Here is a 20,636-nt window from a genome sequence, read left to right as displayed (position 1 = left end):
GACCAAAAACCACCAAGGAATAGTTTAATTTCCATCCTTCCTGGGTCAATGGTCACCTGCATACCAACAGACTTACTGTCTCACCTACATATCTGTCCATATCTGACCAGTGAACTGGGGCACAGAAGGAAGTGCTCGAAATATATGGTTGCAAGGTTCAAATAGTGTTTTATGGGCCTTTTATCATCCCACACACACACACACACACACACACACACCACACACACACACACATACACATATATATATATATATATATATATATATATATATATATATATATATATATATATATATATATATATATATATATCCTTAATAAACGCTCCAAGACGAGGTCATTGGAGGACGAAACTGTTTGGGCATTTTCTGAGATAAGCCATTTTCATTTTCCTATGTTGAATACAAATGAATTACCATATTATATATATATATATATATATATATATATATATATATAAATATATATATATATATATATATATATATATATATAGAGAGAGAGAGAGAGAGAGAGAGAGAGAGAGAGAGAGAGAGGCTCAGTTAAATAAATATATAGGAGCTTCAGAAGGTGTCCATGATACAACCAGTAAAAGGAATCAAGTTTATTTTAACGAAACGTTTCGCACATGAAACTTCTGTGCATCATCAGTCTGTAAGAGAGCAAAGAGACATATAAATAATAAATGATAAATGATAAAAACAAAGGAACTCACAAATATTAAAATAGTCTTAAAATTAAAAATCAAAGTAAAAAACAAACAAAGGTAAAGAGAGAGAGAACAACCCAAACACCAACCGTCCATAATGTAGAGAGAAGATGGAATGACTAAAAAACCAGTTGACGAAGACGACGTCAACTATGCCAGGTATAGAGTTGCTGAGGAGGTATTGCTATTGAGTGAAGGAACAAGTTTCTTAATGTATAACGACTCGAGGGTAGTTAGATGGTCAGGATTTTTGACATAATCTATTATTTTGAATTGTTCTTTTTGGATTTCAATTTTGCAATTAGAAGCGTGGTTCCTGATATTGGAAAATTCAGGTTGTTTTATTTTCTGACCAGTACGGAAGCTGAAACCCAGATGGCTACAATATCTGACCCTCAGCAGCCTCCGAGTCGATCCAACGTAAGAGCCCGGACATCCAGGGCAAATAAATTTATATATGACGTTGGATCTCATGAAGGGCTGAAGGGGGTCTTTAAAGTTAAAGAAGGAGCCAATTGTACATGGATTATTTGTTATAAGTTTGACTCTGAGACAAGGAATCTCTTGTTCAATGATTCGTGCGAGATTGGACGAGAATTTGAAGTCAGGCATATATGGGATAGTTGCATAAAACAGTTTCTTAGGAACATCAAAATTAGACCTGCAGATTTGCAAATTCTCCTGAGGTTGAAGGAACGAGAAGAAATGATTATTTGTAAACCAGATAAAGGCAAGGGGGTAGTTATTATGAATAAGAACGACTATGTACAAAAAATGGAAAATATTTTATCTGACTGTACCAAGTTTATGTCCCATGGTGAACCTACTTTTTTTTTTTTTTAGAAATTTTTAAAAGGGAAGATAAAATTAATAGATCTTGAGAGAAAATATGAAAATTATAAATGAAACAACCTATCAACAGCTTTTTGTTACCGGTTCCTCGTTCAGCATACTCTATGGACAACCGAAAATTCATAAACCTGATCTACCTTTAAGACCAATTATGGCTGCTTACAACAATCCTGCTTTTTCCATCTCTAAATTTTTGGCTGGACTTCTCTCTGAATACAGCAATAGCGAGTTTACTTTGAAAAATGGCTTGAATTTCAACAAATAATCACTAGACAAGATGGGGACTATTATATGGTCAGTTTTGATGTGGAATCTCTTTTCACAAACGTTCCACTTAATGAGACGATTAATATTATACTGAACAAGATTTTTATTAGTGATGACACAATCTTTCATGGTTTTAACCGAACTATTTTTAAACAATTACTCGATCTTGCTGTGCAAGACTCGATGTTCATATTTAATAAGCGACTCTATTCGCAGGTCGATGGAGTTGCCATGGGATCTCCTCTAGGCCCAATTTTTGCCATTTTTTTTTTTGTCGGACTTAGAATCCCAAATTTTTTAAACCAGTGTGATCTCAACTTCAAACCTTCACTTTACCGTAGATACGTTGACGATACCTTTGCATTATTTCAACACCCTTGGCAATGTTCTTTGTTTTTAGATTTCATTAACAATATTCATCCAAATATTAATTTTACAATGGAAGTCGAAAATGAGGGAATTTTACCTTACCTGGATTTGAAAATAACAAGAAACCAATTCTGAATTTGCTACGTCCGTTTACAGAAAACGTACCTTTACAGGACTAACTAATAATTTTTACAGCTCATGTCAACGATCTTTTAAACTTAATACTATTCACACATTATTCAATAGAGCCCTGAAATATTCATCTTCTTGGAAGATTTTTCAAGATGAGATCACGTTTTTATTAAGCTTTTTCAAGTCCAATTCTTTCCCACAAGAAAATAGTTCTAAGAATGATCAATCAAATACTTGCCAAATTCTTTCATCCACCATTGACTAATTTTGATGTTCCTAAGAAACTGTTTTTAAGCAACTATCCCATATATGCCTGACTTCAAATTCTCGTCCAATCTCGCACGAATCATTGAACAAGAGATTCCTTGTCTCAGAGTCAAACTTATAACAAATAATCCATGTACAATTGGCTCCTTCTTTAACTTTAAAGACCCCCTTCAGCCCTTCATGAGATCCAACGTCATATATAAATGTTATTTGCCCTGGATGTCCGGGCTCTTACGTTGGATCGACTCGGAGCTGCTGAGGGTCAGATATTGTAGCCATCTGGGTTTCAGCTTCCGTACTGGTCAGAAATAAAACAACCTGAATTTTCCAATATCAGGAACCACGCTTCTAATTGCAAAATTGAAAAACAAAAAGAAACAATTCAAAATAATAGATTATGTCAAAATCCTGACCATCTAACTACCCTCGAGTCGTTATACATTAAGAAACTTGGTTCCCTTCACTCAATAGCAATACCTCCTCGTCTTCGTCAACTGGTTTTTTAGTCATTCCATCTTCTCTCTACATTATGGACGGTTGGTGTTTGGGTTGTTCTCTCTCTCTTTACCTTTGTTTGTTTTTACTTTGATTTTTAATTTTTAAGACTATTTTAATATTTGTGAGTTCCTTTGTTTTTATCATTTAATGTTATTTATATGTCTCTTTGCTCTCTTACAGACTGATGATGCACAGAAGTTTCATGTGCGAAACGTTTCGTTAAAAATAAACTTGATTCCTTTTACTGGTTGTATCATGGACACCTTCTGAAGCTCCTATATATATATATATATATATATATATATATATATATATATATATATATATAATATAGATATATATATATATAATATTATACTACATACATATGATGCCAAAAAATACACCTCAATTACAGAACTCACTTTACCGATGGAATCAATTAATTCCATAAGACAAGTGTATTTCCCCGGCTCGGATTCGATTCTTTTCCTTTTTGGGTCGTATCAAGTCTAGACACAAGATAGAATTCTGTCGTCAGTGACGTAACATTTGCACTTATCATACATATAATTCCCTTGAGTGAATGTTATTCCCAAGGTGAATTTCATATTAGGACTTTTTCGTGTGATGATACTTTTTGGTAAAAAGAAAAAAAATTCACATGCTCAATAGACAAAATATTAAGCACAGACACACACACACATCTCTCTCTCTCTCTCTCTCTCTCTCTCTCTCTCTCTCTCTCTCTCTCTCTCTCTCTATATATATATATATATATATATATATATATATATATATATATATATATATATATATATATATATATATATATATATATATATATAAGTGTTTACATAATAAAAATATGGAATGTTAGTCCATATATATAAAAGTCTAAAACTAAAGAGGTCAACCAGATTGCTTGCAGGAATGTGATCAGACTAGAGACGCTAAAGATGACGTATACAATAAGTATGTAGGCTAAGATAACATGCCGTCACCTGTAGTCATTCAATTGTTTATAAACATTAGTCCAAGCTCCCTGCTTGAGACAACTACCGCCTACGTGATCTGTAGCGTGTCTCATTTGATTGTGTGTTCGTATGAAACTATGTCATTGTATGTATGTTCATATGTTCGAACTACTGTCTGTTCCTTCTTAACTTGCAACAGAGATGGTAGACAGGAGAACAGAGTTAGCTATCGTCATTAGAAGACCTGTACCTCTTTACCTAAGCTTTATCATGTAGAGGAATAGGATTAGCCATCATCATTGGCAGAAGCGATCAAGCTATCGTTATTAGAAGACTTGTACAATCATACCTGATCTTCACCATGTAAAACTTCAGAAGAATATATAATTTTTTATACTTAGTGTTTTCTACAAAGAACCTCACCGAACCATGAGTTTAACACATCGTCGTAAAGATAATACCGACTTCGTAAGTGATCTAAAAAACCCCAGACCCACTCCATTGAAGATGGAAGTGCAATACCAACCGACTTAGCGTATAGATTATCGCAAGTCTAACATTACCTCATAGGGCGCCTTATCATACAAGGCACAAGCCCTAATATTGGTGGCAGCGGTTCGTCATTCATTGCTTTATACGTAACAGCAACATAATGCAAAAAACACACAATACGTTGCCGATGGTAATAAAGAGAAGAATCCTAATTATTACAAAAAGAAATAGAAACAGTAGCCCGTTCAGAATCAAACAAGCAAACTCGGTGACTGTGTCACCTAGTCAAGCGGTCAAGGTCAGTCAAAAAACTGCCGAAGTGTTCAAAGCATAGCAAATTCCACACAATAAGCGACTCTACAGAGTGGGGAAAAGCGATGTTGGTTTATACATACCGATATCTTTTTGAATTAAAAAGGATTTTTCCTATGAAACACACGACCGTATAAAGTAATCAGAGCAGGTTTTCGTTTTTTTATACGTAAGTTATTATAAGTAGTGGTGGATAAAGCCCGACTGTACGCGCAGTAAAAATTAGAATATCTTGTTTATTCCTTTAGTAAACGTAATATCCTGTATTTACGGACTCACTGTCTGTTGTTCGAACTTCCCTAATGAGAAGTCCGGATAAGCGAGCGCTTACAGATACCTCTATAGTTATAAAAAAACATTGATCTGTATCTAGTGTAATTGTAAGATCCATCTAGGGGTATACAAATATTATCTTACATCCTGCAAAATAAGGCGTGTTTATCAAAGGAAAATCCTATAAAACCTTCAAACATAGTAAATCCGTTTGAACAAAAATGAGACAGTTAATCAAATAATAACTTATATAAAGGAACTATACATTTGTCTCATAAATCGTAACATTGTTCAAATGACCCAACAGAATTCTCCCACAACCGCAGTCGTACTTTGCACGCAAAATCTCGAGAAGCATGCACCCTCGAATGTCTTAGTGCGTGTAAAAAGACGTTTGCTGGGAAATGAAATTTTAATCCTTCCCGACACTCTGAAATATAACGATTTCCGCGAACAAAGCCCTAAAAGTATACATATCGTGGATACGGAAGTTATAAATATCGCATTTTTATTGTTGCTAATTTTAATCACGCCCAACCAGTCGTGGATGAATCTCTCTGATAATCTATCTAAAGTAATATCCGTAAAGTCATTCAAGCAGAGGTGATCAGCAGAATTTTTTTTATCTTCTACCTGAATACCAGGAAGTTTCTTCCTCCAATAGCGAGTGATCTCTGGGAGAAAAACGGATGTCATTGAAAACAAAACACGGTCTAAGGACAAACATAAAGCTATTTACGTACCTTCGTATAGATTCTCAATGAAATTTTAAAATAGAGATAAATGACGAAGTTGAAAAATGTTAGTAATAGGAGCCATTAGGAAATCAAATAAGCCCATATAATTTTTCCCTCAAACGTCATGCCATAAAAGATCGGACTTGGCGTATCTGCGCAGATTACTGTCGCTTAAACAAGGAAACGACTTCCGATAGTTTCCAGTGCGATGTACCGACGACATCTTATCTCTGTTAGGTTAGAAATAAAAATTTTTTTTTTTTTTTTTTCACCAACTTGGACTTACTTAAATGCTTTTACCAGATACCATACCTAAGTGATTGTACCTCATACACCGTTTTCAGCACACTCAGGGGACATTATCAATTTTTACGTATGCCTCCGGCTTACGTTGCGCCCCAATTACAATATAGTGTTTGGAGATTTTTAGGCGATAACCTACATGCCTATATGGATGATCTTGTAATCTTTTCTAATACCTTAGAAGTACATTCACATAAAGTAGAGCTAGTGCTACAGAGACAAAGACAAATAATCTCAGAGTAACATATCTAAATGAGAGTTTTTTAAAACCGAACATGTTTATCTAGGTTTTATGTGTCGGTCAAGGTCTTAAAAGTAGTCCATGGTAAGGTGTCGGCTATTCATAACTTTCCGGGGTACTTATTAACGTAAAAGGGGGATACAGCACTCTTGCGCTGTAGGTGGGTATTACAATCGTATGTAAATATGTAACTCTTCAATCATGACAGCTCCTTTAACAGATCTTACGAAGAAGAGCGTAGATTTATTATGGTCTGAAAAGCATCAACAGGCGTTCGATATCTTAAAAGCGGAAAATGCAGCTTACCTAACTTAAAAATCCCTGATTTAAATAAGGAATTTTTTTTTTATTGCAACAGACGCCTCAGACCAAGGGGTAAGAGGGATACTACTTCAGTAATATGATAAACAGTTCAGTTCCCTATAGCTTTTTAATTCACGTAAACTAAAGCCCTCTGAAAGTAAATATGCAGTAATAGGCAAGGAAGGGCTAGGTATCTTTAACACTAGTACATTTTAAGTTCATAATCTATGGCTATCCTGATAAAGTCCTTACTGAACATGAGTCCTTTACCGAGTTTTTCAAAGGCTTTAATCACAGTCCAAAGGGAACTCGGTGACAAATGATCATTCAGGTCTTTGGAGCCAAGATAAGATATCTACCTGGGAAAGCAAATATCATAGCTGACGCATTATCCCGCAATCCCGCACCATACAGCAAAGAACCATTAATTGGACTAAAAGATATAGAAACATCGTGCCTATTGTTAAAACCGTATCTAAACAAGAAAATCCCTTAACCCAAGAGATCGCGAGCATTGAATATCTGGGTCGGAGCGCAGAACTGTTACAAACTCTGAACAAAGCAAGTGTCAAACAGCGATAAGACAAAACAATAAACAACCAAACAATAAACACTTCGAAACGGAAACAGGGTCAGTGGCTACAAAAAGGCAATAACACCTTCGAGCAGAAACCCTAAAGCAAAAGTATATTTATAGTATGTGTATCAGAATAATGTAATCAAATGTAATGTTCTATGTAGGTCTGTGACGAGGAAAACCCGAAGAACACAGCAGAGGACTAACGACCAGGTAGTAGTAATAATCTCTCTCATACCAATCGTCATAAACTGGTTGCATTCCGTCATCCAGGGTTCCCTCCTATGTCACAGAAAGCCAAATCACTGTTTTACTGGCCTACAATGTTTACAGATATAAAAAGCACATAACTGATTGTAACACGTGTCATGAAAACAAGGGACACACTAAGACACCTGTCAGTTAAGGGCCTCCATCCTGTGCCAAATCAATCCTTGAAAGAATATACGTAGAATTATTAACAGAAATTACGAGTCTGACAGAGGGAATAAACACTTCTTAGTGTTAATAGTTCCTTGACACGTTATATAGAATTAATAGCACTAAAAACAAACACCGCAAATTGAGTGCGTTAGGAATATTTATGAGTGCTAAATCAGTAAACATGGAATTCAAACACATGATAATCTGACTCGGGTGGTGTAAATCAATAATAATCTCCATAACACGTAGTGTGAATTCCTTTCCATTAAGAAACCAATAATATATTTTATCACCCAGAGTCAATCGGTTTTTGGTAGAATACCGGATAATTAAATAGGAAGTGTCAATGTCTTACGAGTTACAACTCGTGATATTGGATCCGAACTGGAGGATTATAGCGGTTCTCGCGGTTTTGAATACCTTTATCATTTATATCTTGTATCTATAGAATTGATGCCGCAAGTAGCCTTATACGGTACGCCGCTAGAACACTTTTCCACATATTCAAGCCAACCATTAATTTATCAAATAAATATATATATATATAAATAAATAAATAAATATAAAAAAATAAAATAAATATGGATACAAGTGGAGTCAATATAATACACTCCGTAAGAAGTCGGAAGGGTTACAAATGATAATAAAAAAAAAGGAATCACGATAAAATCAATAAGCAAAACGTAACCCAAGGTTAATTAAATATCTAAATAATATATGCGTAAAGATTTGAACTCTAACTTAACGCCTTTAGTAATGACAAATAAGCTAAAAGTTCAAACACATATCCAAAAACCTACTGACATATTGTCTGTCCCGGTAATTTATTTTCGTAGTCAATGAAAAAAAAAAAAAAAAAATAAATAAATAAATAAAAATAATAATAAACAAATAATAAATAAATAAAATAAAATAAAAGAGATTTTTAAAGTCAGGAAGTCTAGAAGTGAAAATGTTTATCTATGGAATAATCCTATATGAATCTTTATACAGGGCTAATAATATATAGAATTTGTATGGAAACCTTTTTCATTAGTTTCAATAAGGAATATTTAATTTAACTTAATCATGCAGTTTTCCAACATGAAACTAATATATTGTTCAATTTTGGTACTGTTTTTGTCAGACATTCTTCTCATGTGGGGTCGAGTAATTAAAAAAAAAAAAACAAAAAAAACAATTATCCTAAAGTCGTATCTCTTACAGCAAGTAACGTAACTCTTAAGCTGGTGACGACGTCATCAGTTCTAGGTCTGTCGCGTTTGCCGTATCAGCATTTGTTCCTTTTAACCTCAGTAATCTGCTTACACAGGCTTCATCTCGCGCTTGAAAACAGATTGACTGGAGAAAGGAATGCTTAGCCCGAACTTCTCATGGGCAAGGCAGACGTTAGGTACAAGTGTCTATCGGTATGCGCAATGCAACTTGCAATCATTTTAAAATTAATAAACAAAATAAGGAAATAGAATTTCTATAACATCAAAATGAATTAATTTTTTCTGAACCTCATAGACATTTAGAAGTATCAAGATATATATGTGAAATATTTACTTGCAACATTAGCCTATTACAATTCAGTAAAACATTCATGGGAAAATGTCACATTTCTTGAAAAACCCAAAGTTTATTTAGAAATTAGTTACATAGTGGGTTTTTTTCGTTGCATCTCCTACCTATTAATAACGTTTTTTAAAAGTTAACCTCAGAGGATGCGCGCGAGAAAATTGAATATGAAACTTTTGTTAGGGCACATAGGATCAGATTTTATCACAACTTAATTTCAGTTAGCATAGAGAACTACAGAATCATGATTAATCTTCTCTTTGACTCTTATGTTGCCTGGCAATCTTACAATTAGCTCCGTTTTCCACTTCTTTGTCTAGTAACTTACTACCAGTAATATCGAATTTTCTTTGAGATTCGTAATGATATCTATTTATTTGTTATAATTATGGATATTTTTACAGTCATCATAGACCTGGATAGGGGGGCGGGGGGGGTTCACTCATTGTTAATGCCATGGATAAAAAGTTTGTACAGCGGACTCTTTTGAATTCCAAAATATCAGCGAATTCATGTGGGTTAAGTCTGGTCTAAATGGCTCTCTTCCCTCCCCTGTATTTGGATGTCGTCTGAATTTACTTTGCCCTTGTGACAAGTATAATTTCACTTGCAGGCTGATTAATGGAACCTGGTTACAGTATCCTGCAGTACGAGAGTTTCACATCGCAACTTCAAAAAATCGTTCGTCGCAGCGGACGACTATAGTCAAGTAACAACCGCCTACAATGTGAAAGGAATTTCATGGACTTCTTCGACCGACACCGTATCTCGTCGTTAATCTTCGACCGACACCGTATCTCGTCGTTAATCTCGTTTTCATGCGGAACGCTCCAGCGGCTGTCGGAATTCGACTACAAAAGGGACATACTTCCGACAATTACGACCCGAAGGATATTCAACTCTACTTTGCTGGCGAAGGACTCGTGCTGGGATGATCTATTCATCGCGAACGTAATCGTGTAGCTTAGGATGCAGAGAATAAGTATGAGGCGCAATATAGAATGTTGGACCCGACCAGGCAAATTTTCCCCTTGTTTTAACCATTGAAAAAAGGCCGTTTCATTGGCTATAGGTGGTTGTCCTGGAACTGTGTATGGACGAAAAGTGGTTCGAAAGCTAGTTAAATGTGAAGTAGTATAACCTCGGTCATGTATCCTATATATATAAAGGATGATCATAAATAACAGAATCGAAATATATTTTTTTGCGTGTACGCAATAGGAATCTCTATATAAATGATCATAAATAACTGAATCGAAATATATTTTTTGCGTGTACGCAATAGGAATCTATTTAAAGTGCACATATATTAATCATAATTATATGAATCCATATACATATGCCATAACAAATCAGGGTAGCCTATAATCAATCTGTTACCTTTTTTCTTACCAATATCTGCAGTTATATATGAGTTAGTATATTGATTAATGAATCAGATATATAACATTTAGCATAAAAATCAACGAATCAATCAGCATAAACATTAATAATAAGTAATCAATTCATATATGAAAATTTTTATCAGTTAAATATGTTTTTATCATGTTAATCTTCATTCTATGCAATTTTCAGAGTACATTAGTATTTTCTGTAGCATAAGTATATTAATGAGATGAAGTGAAAAAAACTGTATCATTATATATCCCGTGATCACTATTATTTACCAATATCATTGTTTTATATTATTACTTGAATCAATTCATGTACACCATGAATTTTTATTTACTTATATATATATATCACATAGTGTCTGTATCACACTCCTATAAGTCAAATGCAAGTCAAGTTTGAGTAATATTCAGTGGTTGGTTTTTGGTAGCTGACCGAGCTTGATGTAAGTGTTAGTCCATATATATAAAAGTCTAAAACTAAAGAGGTCAACCAGATTGCTTGCAGGAATGTGATCAGACTAGAGACGCTAAAGATGACGTATACAATAAGTATGTAGGCTAAGATAACATGCCGTCACCTGTAGTCATTCATTGTTTATAAACATTAGTCCAAGCTCCCTGCTTGAGACAACTACCGCCTACGTGATCTGTAGCGTGTCTCATTTGATTGTGTGTTCGTATGAAACTATGTCATTGTATGTATGTTCATATGTTCGAACTACTGTCTGTTCCTTCATAACTTGTAACAGAGATGGTAGACAGCAGAACAGAGTTAGCTATCGTCATTAGAAGACCTGTACCTCTTTACCTAAGCTTTATCATGTAGAGGAATAGGATTAGCCATCATCATTGGCAGAAGCGATCAAGCTATCGTTATTAGAAGACTTGTACAATCATACCTGATCTTCACCATGTAAAACTTCAGAAGAATATATAATTTTTTTATACTTAGTGTTTTCTACAAGAACCTCACCGAACCATGAGTTTAACACATCGTCGTAAAGATAATACCGACTTCGTAAGTGATCTAAAAAACCCCAAGACACTCCATTGAAGATGGAAGTGCAATACCAACCGACTTAGCGTATAGATTATCGCAAGTCTAACATTACCTCATAGGGCGCCTTATCATACAAGGCACAAGCCCTAATATATATATATATATATATATATATATATATATATATATATACTATATATATATATATATATATATATATATATATATATAGTATATCATAGTATACGAGGAACTACAATTTTCCATTGGAAGATCCTTGTAAACAGTGGGCTACCATTTCATCTTGGTTCCCCTCTTTACTGTCTTGTGCAATTCCTTGTCTTCTTTCTCTTATTTATTCCCATCTCATCCCAGTCATCATCTTTCATAGATCTTTTCTGGGTATTGCCCTTGGACCCGTCTTGGCATTTCGTATTTACCACTCTTTAGATTGATTGTGTGTTTATCGCTAGGACCACCATACTATAGATTACCATTCGGAGTCATGTTAGAAAAACGGGAAAGAAAACATTTTCATGATAAGTCTTAATGGGTAACTGAAGCTAACCTTTCACGACTCGACGGATTTTTGTTGTACGCCGTAGTTTGCGTTAAGATGTAAAACAATGTCTTCCTGGAACACTTGAAGAAGGTATGAAATTATATAGATTACTTTGCTTTCACAGTGTATGATAAAATAATATCCCCCGAGCTCTATTTCAAGATTAAATGCTTACTGTGCATTACACTTATCAAGAGATGTTAAAATTAATGAATTAGTAACAAACTAAAACACACACACACACACACAATATATATATTATATATATATATATATATATATCTATATATATATATATATATATATATATATCTATATATATATATAATATAATGTGTGTCTGTGTCTGTGCGATTGTGTGTTTTAGTCAGTTACTAATTCATTAATTCAAATTTCTCTTCATAGGTGTAATGAATGATATGAATTTAATCTTTAAATACATATAGAGGGATGTTTATTTTAGTTTACGCTGTGAAAGCAAATTAATCTGTATAATTTCATACCATCTTCTAATCATTCGGTAAGATATGGTTTTATGTCTTCATGCTAACGACGGCGTACAACAAAATCCCGTCGAGTCGAGGTTACCCATTACGACATACCAATATAAATACCTTCTTTCCCGTTTTTTTTTTTAAACATGAGGACCTTCCTAATGACCAGAAAATGACAATTTTCAGTACGTTTTCCTCGATATCATTAAAACGGCTCGACATATGACGCTGATATAAGTTGCATCTGTTTTTAATGCTATTTTCTATGAGTCTAAGTTTAATTTAGGTGACTTTCCACGCATTTTATATCCTAATAACATTGACCGGAAAATTTTCCGGTAATTTCGAGAGGGGTCAATTCTTCATCTTTGATTGTAAATTGTTTATTAATGTGACTTTTTTTTTGTCATACATTATTGGTGCCATCCTCAAGATTATTCATCTTGCTACAAATTAAGCATAAATTTTAATGGTTTTGGTAAAAAATCAACTTTAAAACCTTGACCGGAAAATATCAGGTAGTGTCAATTTAAAATCATATATGTTCATTTTTCCTTGATTAATCTAAAAGTTCTTGGAATTCAATACATTCTGGTAACAAAATCTAATTCCATCCTACAATTTATTTATTTTGAAAATTGAAAGAAGAGAAATAAAAACGCTAAAATTGTAACATCGAATATTGACCGGAAAAGTCTAGGGAATGGAATGCATTTCCTCGTAAAGTATTTCATTTTATGAAGTATTCTGTAATAATTAATTTGAACTATATATTAAAGTCGTGTTTAAAATCTTCAATGCCGTCTTTTATGAAATATGCTCGCAAGTGGATGTTCAGTATTTAAGCATAAGTTCGACTGCCGTAACCGGTCGCAATTTCCAAAATGAATAAATTGGAGGATGGAATTAGATTTTGTTACCAGATTGTACTTAGTTCCAAGAACTTTTAGATTAATCAAGGAAAAATGAACATATATGATTTTAAACTGACACTACCTGATATTTTCCGGTCAAGGTTTTAAGTTGATTTTTTTACCAAAACCATCAAATCTTATGCTTAATTTGTAGCAAGATGAATAATCTTCAGGATGTCACCAATAATGTATAACAAAAAAGACACATTAATAAACAATTTACGATCAAAGATGAAGAATTGACCCCTCTCGAAATCACCGGAAAATTTTCCGGTCAATGTTTTAGGATATAAAATGCGTAGAAAGTCATCTAAATTATACTTAGACTCACAGAAAATAACATTAAAAACAGATGCAACTTTAATTAATGTCATATGTCGAGCCGTTTTAATGATATTGAGGAAAACTTACTGAAAATTGTCATTTTCCGGAGTTCCCTAACAGGAGTTCCAGTGGTAACCTGTTGTTTGATGGTCATCTATACTCTGTTTTTTTCCATCTGTCCATCCGCCTGTAGTGGTCGCGCATGGTAACACTGCGTCCCTGCCTTTAAATAGTTACGCTATGTGTAAGTTTTAGGTAAATAAAAGGATATCTGGGTGTTCATTTGCAACTGAAAAGTGTTTTAATAATATACTGTATACGAATTACACCTTTGATATTCGAAATAGGAAATTATTTAAAGCCCGTGACGCAGTATTACCATGCCCAAACACGACAAGCGGATGAACAGATGGAAAAAAAACAGGGTATAGTGATAAACACACAATCAATCTAAAGAGCATTAAATACGAAATGCCAAGACGGGTCCAGAGGCAATAACCATAAAAGATCCATGGAAGATGATTACTGGGATGAGATAGGAAGAAAGAAGAAGAAGAAGAAGAAGAAGAAGAAGGAGAAGAAGACAAGGATCTCCCAACGGAAAAATGTGGTTCCTCGTCGTATCGAAGATACCAAGAGCGCAATTAATCACGATGCTGTGAATACGGCAATACGTTTTCACACAAGACGGTTTTACCCTATTTTCATCTATGCCATATTTTCTCAAGTGCCATTTAGAAAATGTGAGCCTAAGCAATCAATTACAAAACAGCAATAAGAGATGACAAAGCTCAGTAAATCAAACAAATGTACAATTTGACTGTTATTATAATGATCAACATGGAATGAAATATTATGTGACAATCCGAAAATCATACCCCACGTCTTCCCAAATTTGAATAAACTGACTAATCGAGCACACGCTTGTTAGAACTTCCCTCTACTTGCTGTGTAGGTTGTTCACATTAATATTCAGGTGCAGGCCGACTGTGCAGGCATAACTACGCAGGTATAACCGAAACTGAGCGTTGGTGGCGGCTTTAATGCTAATAGATTTGTGTCGTTGTATCTTTAGTCTGCTAATTAATTCTGAGATGTCTATATTTGAATAATAAAGTCATCTCCACCTCAATTTCGGGTGCCTCCTTGTTAATATCCCGGTTCCTAATCACGGGCTCTCTGTATTAAAGGAAAGGGAAGAATAGTGAATATATTACTGTGCGAATCGCAATATAGTCAAGGAAAACAAATACATGAAAAAGAAGATAAATGTTTGTAGACGTTTCGAAACAGACTTTTCTTGTTATCAGATCAGAATTCAGATTAACACTTTAATCTTATGGAACTTCTGAATAATAATCTAAACTGCCATCACAAATGCCAGTGATTCGGATTGCCACTGAAAACTAAGGGCTCTTATACATGCTACTTGGCCAAATATGGTTTCGAAGCGTGGTACAGCCAGCAACAAAACCGGCGTCGCCTCGCCAAGCCTGGCTTGGAGAGCTCATGCCCTTCTTGCCCTGAAAGGTGGTCTTCGTTCAAACAACCAGTACATAGTTAGAATGGTTCGAATGGGAGGAGGAAGGAAATTACGGTAATCAGGCAAAGCAGTGCAATAATGAATAAAATATATATGGACAAAAGAGAGAAGAGACAAGAAGAGAGAGAGAGAGAGAGAGAGAGAGAGAGAGAGTATGAGGAAAGGTAACGAAAGAAATGCATTCAGTTTATGGAGGAGAGAGAGAGAGAGAGAGAGAGAGAGAGAGAGAGCTTTCATTCTTGTCAAGTTATTAATCTGATGGATATAATCGAGACCTTCTGCTTTAAGAAATATGTTATCGTATATATTTTGGAAATTATCATGAAATCTTATCACACCGTATTGTTTTAAATCGTTATCATATGTCTATATAAAAAAGCCTTAAATATTGTTGGAACTGACTGTTCGTATTGATATTCAGACGGAAATATCCTTCTTTTTCATTATCCTATAAGCAGCTGTATTCTCTCTCTCTCTCTCTCTCTCTCTCTCTCTCTCTCTCTCGTTCTGGCCTCCGTCTTATATCACCTGGATCCACTATCTGAATAATGGTAAACGTTTGATATGTTATTTGGAAGAGGGCAAGGATCACAAAACCGTAAATGGCTACTCTACCAACTTTTGCTTGGCTGCATCTATTTTTGTCTAGATTGACTGGACTATAATTACCTGTTACCAATAATATACGAATCTAGCCGTGGGTTGTATGAGTCCTGAAAACATTAATTTTGCAAGGTTATTATTTTATTAATTAATCTATGCTAAGAACGCATTTACCAGTATTTGAGTGTGATGGGCCACTTGGCTCCGCACCTCGCAACCATCTAGGCTACTTATAGAAAATATTTTAATTAGCTATATTTCTCATGTTAGATTATATTTATTACATCGTTCCCGAAACTCTTGGTGAAAATAAATGATGTGACTAGATTCGTATATTATTGGTAACAGGTAATTATAGTCCAGTCAATCTAGACAAAAATAGATGCAGCCAAGGAAAAGTTGGTAAAGTAGCCATTTACGGTTTTGTGATCCTTGCCCTCTTCCAAATAACATATCAAACGTTTACCATTACTCAAATAGTGGATCCAGGTCATATAGGACGGAGGACAGAACGACAGAGAGAGAGAGAGAGAGAGAGAGAGAGGAGAGAGAGAGAGAGAGAGAATACAGCTGCTTATAGGATAATGAAAAAGAAGGATATGTCCCTCTGAATAATATCAATACGAATAGTCAGTTCCAACAATATTTAAGGCTTTTTTTATATAGACATATGATAACGATTTAAAACAATACGATGTGATAAGATTTCATGATAATTATTTTCCAAAATATATACGATAACATATTTCTTAAAGCAGAAGGTCTCGATTATATCCATCAGATTAATAACTAAACAGGAATAAAAGCTCTCTCTCTCTCTTCTCTTCTTTTCTCTCTTTTGTCCATATATATTTCATTCATTATTGCATTTCTTTGCCTGATTACCGTAATTTCCTTCCTCCTCCCATTCGAACCATTCTAATTATGTACTGGTTGTTTGAATGAAGGCTACCTTTTCTGGGCAAGAAGGGCATGAACTCTCCAAGCCAGGAATGGCGGGGCGACACCGGTTTTGTTGCTGTCTGTACCTTAAGGTGAGTTTACTATAGGCTTCACAGCGTGCTCCATAAGTCACCTCTGCCACCATATGCCCGCCCACCTAGGTGACGTAATGTGTTGCACAGTGCGTATTGCCTCTACACTACGTGAGTGCTGTGACCGGTACTATTATCTGCCTGACAGCCATGTACATCTTTATTTATATATGATGTTAATTTTACATTCCATAAACATGGATAATGTCAATAATACTCAATCACACAACGGATCTCTTCTCGCTTCCATTCCATGGTGATTACAGTATAATAGAGAACTGGATGACAGTTGAAAGGTTACTAGTGATTCGTTGTCGGTGGATTGTCTGGGTCAGGTATCAGCCATCAAGCTTGCCTTGATGAGTTAATGGTATGGCGTGAGTCCTAATGAACAGTCCAGTAGGTGGTGCTAACAAGAATTTTGGAGGAGTTGGTGATGAGTATTACGTATGCAGCATGTGGTGAAGCCTAGTGTCTAACAGCTTTAAGCTGTGCTCAGAAACAGCTCTTTAGACAAAAACACTGAACCACTTACACTTTCTGGGCAACTATGGGTGAGTTGAATATTTGCTCACCTACCATATGTTGACACTGATCCAAAGCATTTGCCAAAACCATACTTGCCCATGTATCATGTATAAGATCCCTAATGGTCCTAGATCACTAACACAACCTAAAGTTTATTTTACAGTTAATATTACATTCCGAAGAATCCAGCCATTTAACACATTCTAATGGATACTGTCCAGCATCACAGTCAAAGGACACTGATCAACGACACACTTGAATGGATCAAGATCATCATCACAGCCTGACAGCTGACTCATAACCTGATGAATCACGATTTTTAATGGATCCAATTCACCAAAACAATCTAATTAGCATAGATCATAATCCCAATATAATGGATCTCTATCTCAATTTCATGGACCTTGATAACCATCGCACACACTAATGGATCCACATCACCATTACAACATGATATATCGGCATGTAGACCCAAGAGGAGCTCTAATGGGAAATCAGGCTGCAGAAAGAGACAAATTATAGGAAAAGGTGACAATTATACATTGATAAGGAATAATAATAAAACCAACACACCTGCATTCAGGAGACGTCAGCAAAAAGCAGGACTGAATTTGCTTCTCGCTTAAACATTTGGAAATCAGAGAATTTCACAACTGCACTATGCAGACTACACCATTCCACATTAGATGAGTTTTAAAGATATAACACAAATGCGTGAATCATACTAGTATTTCTGTAAAAAAAGTAAGTATATCTTAGTTTAACCAGACCACTAAGCTGATTAACAGCTCTCCTAGGGCTGACTCGAAGGACTGGATATTTTCACGTGGCTGGGAACCAATAGCTTACCTAGTAACGCTACCTACAGTACGGCCCGAACCACATTATATCGAGAAATGAATTTCTAATCACCAAAAATAAATTCCTGTAAAGTAAATATGTGAAAAGTAATGGAATGGGGTTAAACAGGTGTAACGAGAATAACAAGTAACTACGGCTCTCACCGTCAAAGGCGCAAGGTATGACGTCAGAGACAGCGCTGCCAAAAAGTGCACGATGACGTAGCAGTGGGTGGCTGATGCGGCCGATACTAGCACGTGGTCGCGCGGTCCTCTGATCTAAAAAGAGCCAAGAAACAGAATTGTCTGCGTCAGACATTCGGTCTTCCAAAAAGGTTCTTGAGTCTCATACGCATATGTTAATATATATAATATGTATATATATATATATATATATATATATATATATATATATATATATATATATATATATATATATATATACACACACACACACACACACACATATATATATATATATATATATATATATATATATATATATATATATATATATATATATATATATATATAATAAGAGGTTTCTCACCGTTTAATGGGTCGTTAGTGACGGGTTTTGCAGAAGAACACAATCAGCATTCTTACAAAGTAATAAAGATAATGAATAAATCATACATAGTTGGCGTCACACTCGGTTTGTGATATGAATGCAGTTATATCCTCAATCACCACAACAACAAAATCCTAAGTTCAAAGCTTGACGATTTATCTTCACATTAAACCAAATGACAATTTGTGATAAACACGAAAGGTCTACTTAGAGTCGAGCTATATTTCAATGGTCCTCAATTAAAAGGCCTTTTCCTCTTAGCAATATTGCATGGAATAGAATATCCGCCCGTGATATAAAAGAATGAGAGCCAAGAGTACCAAGCTCTACGAAGGAGACATCATAAGTTTTCTCACATCGAGTTTATCCTCGACCCAACCCGTCCAAGGAGAACCTGGCGCCCAGCTGGGTCCTTTGATGAGGGCGGATATGGAGTCACTCCAGGTGGACAACGACTGGGCCTTCTTCAGAGCTCCCATCAGGTAGAAGATCTGGAAAAGGGAGAAGCTACGAGTAAAGCCTTCGGTAACTTTCAGCGTCGTTACATGAAGTTGACCCAGTGACTGCAAAAGGGCACTGACCTTTTGAGAGCCAGCTGACATGAATATTAAAGGCAAAGCGTGTTATGAAGGGAGGATTTCAGTATCAATTTGCAAAAAGTTTGTTTGTTCATACTCTAAAGGCAAGTGCATTAGAAATTTCAAATGACTGTCAAATGATGTGAAATAGTCATTTCCAAACCAAAGCATATCATGCTTTTAAAAATATGATCTGTTTTATGAAAAGAACTTGAGAATTTCAAGGACGATTGTCGTCATTACATAAAGAATTAGGAATTTTAAAGAGAATCTTGACATACAATTAGTTCGGTATTTCAGTGACCAGCTTAAATAAAGGTGGGTTGTCAAAAAATAAAAAGGTTGGCATATAGCAATAATATGACACTTTCGAAGGCGCTCAGTTTAATCGTGAGAAAGGAAAATGAAAAAGACCAAAGTATGAAAGGTGAAGGTGTGCAAATTGTTATCATTTCAAAAATTAAGTGCATCAAAAGATAAGAGGTAAATACATTCGGAGACAATGTGTGTTTTACGATAAGGAGTCACGAAATTCAAGACAAAGTCTCTCATTCGATATGAGGGTAACAACTTGAAAAACGAAGGTTTTTTTTTTTAATATTTGCTGTCATATATATATATATATATATATATATATATATATATATATATATATATATATATAATATATATATATATGAATTCTTATCACATCACTGTGATTCGTATACATGCATTAAGCTACAAATGTCCTTTAATATCCAATTCGCTCTACCCTCGGAATTAATATGTTTTAACATATGTTACCGAAAGGGAATTTTTTACTTGATAGTAATTTCGTCCTCCGAGGACGAAATTCTTATCAACTAAAAACTCCCTTTCGGTCAACATATATGAAAAATATTAATTCCAAGGTAGAGTGAATTGGATATTAAAGGGCATTTGTAGCTTAATGCATATATATATATATATATATATATATATATATATATATATAT

At 34.8% G+C, this 20,636-nt stretch overlaps 1 protein-coding gene across 3 annotated transcripts in view; it reads right to left on the bottom strand.

Annotated features, from left to right (window-relative positions):
- LOC135222804 (alkylglycerol monooxygenase-like) overlaps nt 1–20,636 on the bottom strand; it is a 79,833-nt gene that overhangs the window by 10,923 nt on the left and 48,274 nt on the right. For all 3 annotated transcript variants that reach the window (XM_064261096.1, XM_064261094.1, XM_064261095.1), the window contains 2 exons: nt 19,438–19,572; nt 18,676–18,789 (listed from right to left, as the gene is read on the bottom strand). In XM_064261096.1, the coding sequence (XP_064117166.1) occupies nt 18,676–18,789; nt 19,438–19,572 (249 nt within the window). The remainder of the gene's footprint in view (nt 1–18,675; nt 18,790–19,437; nt 19,573–20,636) is intronic.

Source organism: Macrobrachium nipponense, chromosome 8 (assembly GCF_015104395.2).
Source record: "Macrobrachium nipponense isolate FS-2020 chromosome 8, ASM1510439v2, whole genome shotgun sequence".
In the NCBI taxonomy this organism is placed as follows: domain Eukaryota; kingdom Metazoa; phylum Arthropoda; class Malacostraca; order Decapoda; family Palaemonidae; genus Macrobrachium; species Macrobrachium nipponense.
The sequence above is the reverse complement of the archived record's forward strand: the minus strand, read 5'-3'. Positions and strand labels throughout refer to the sequence as shown.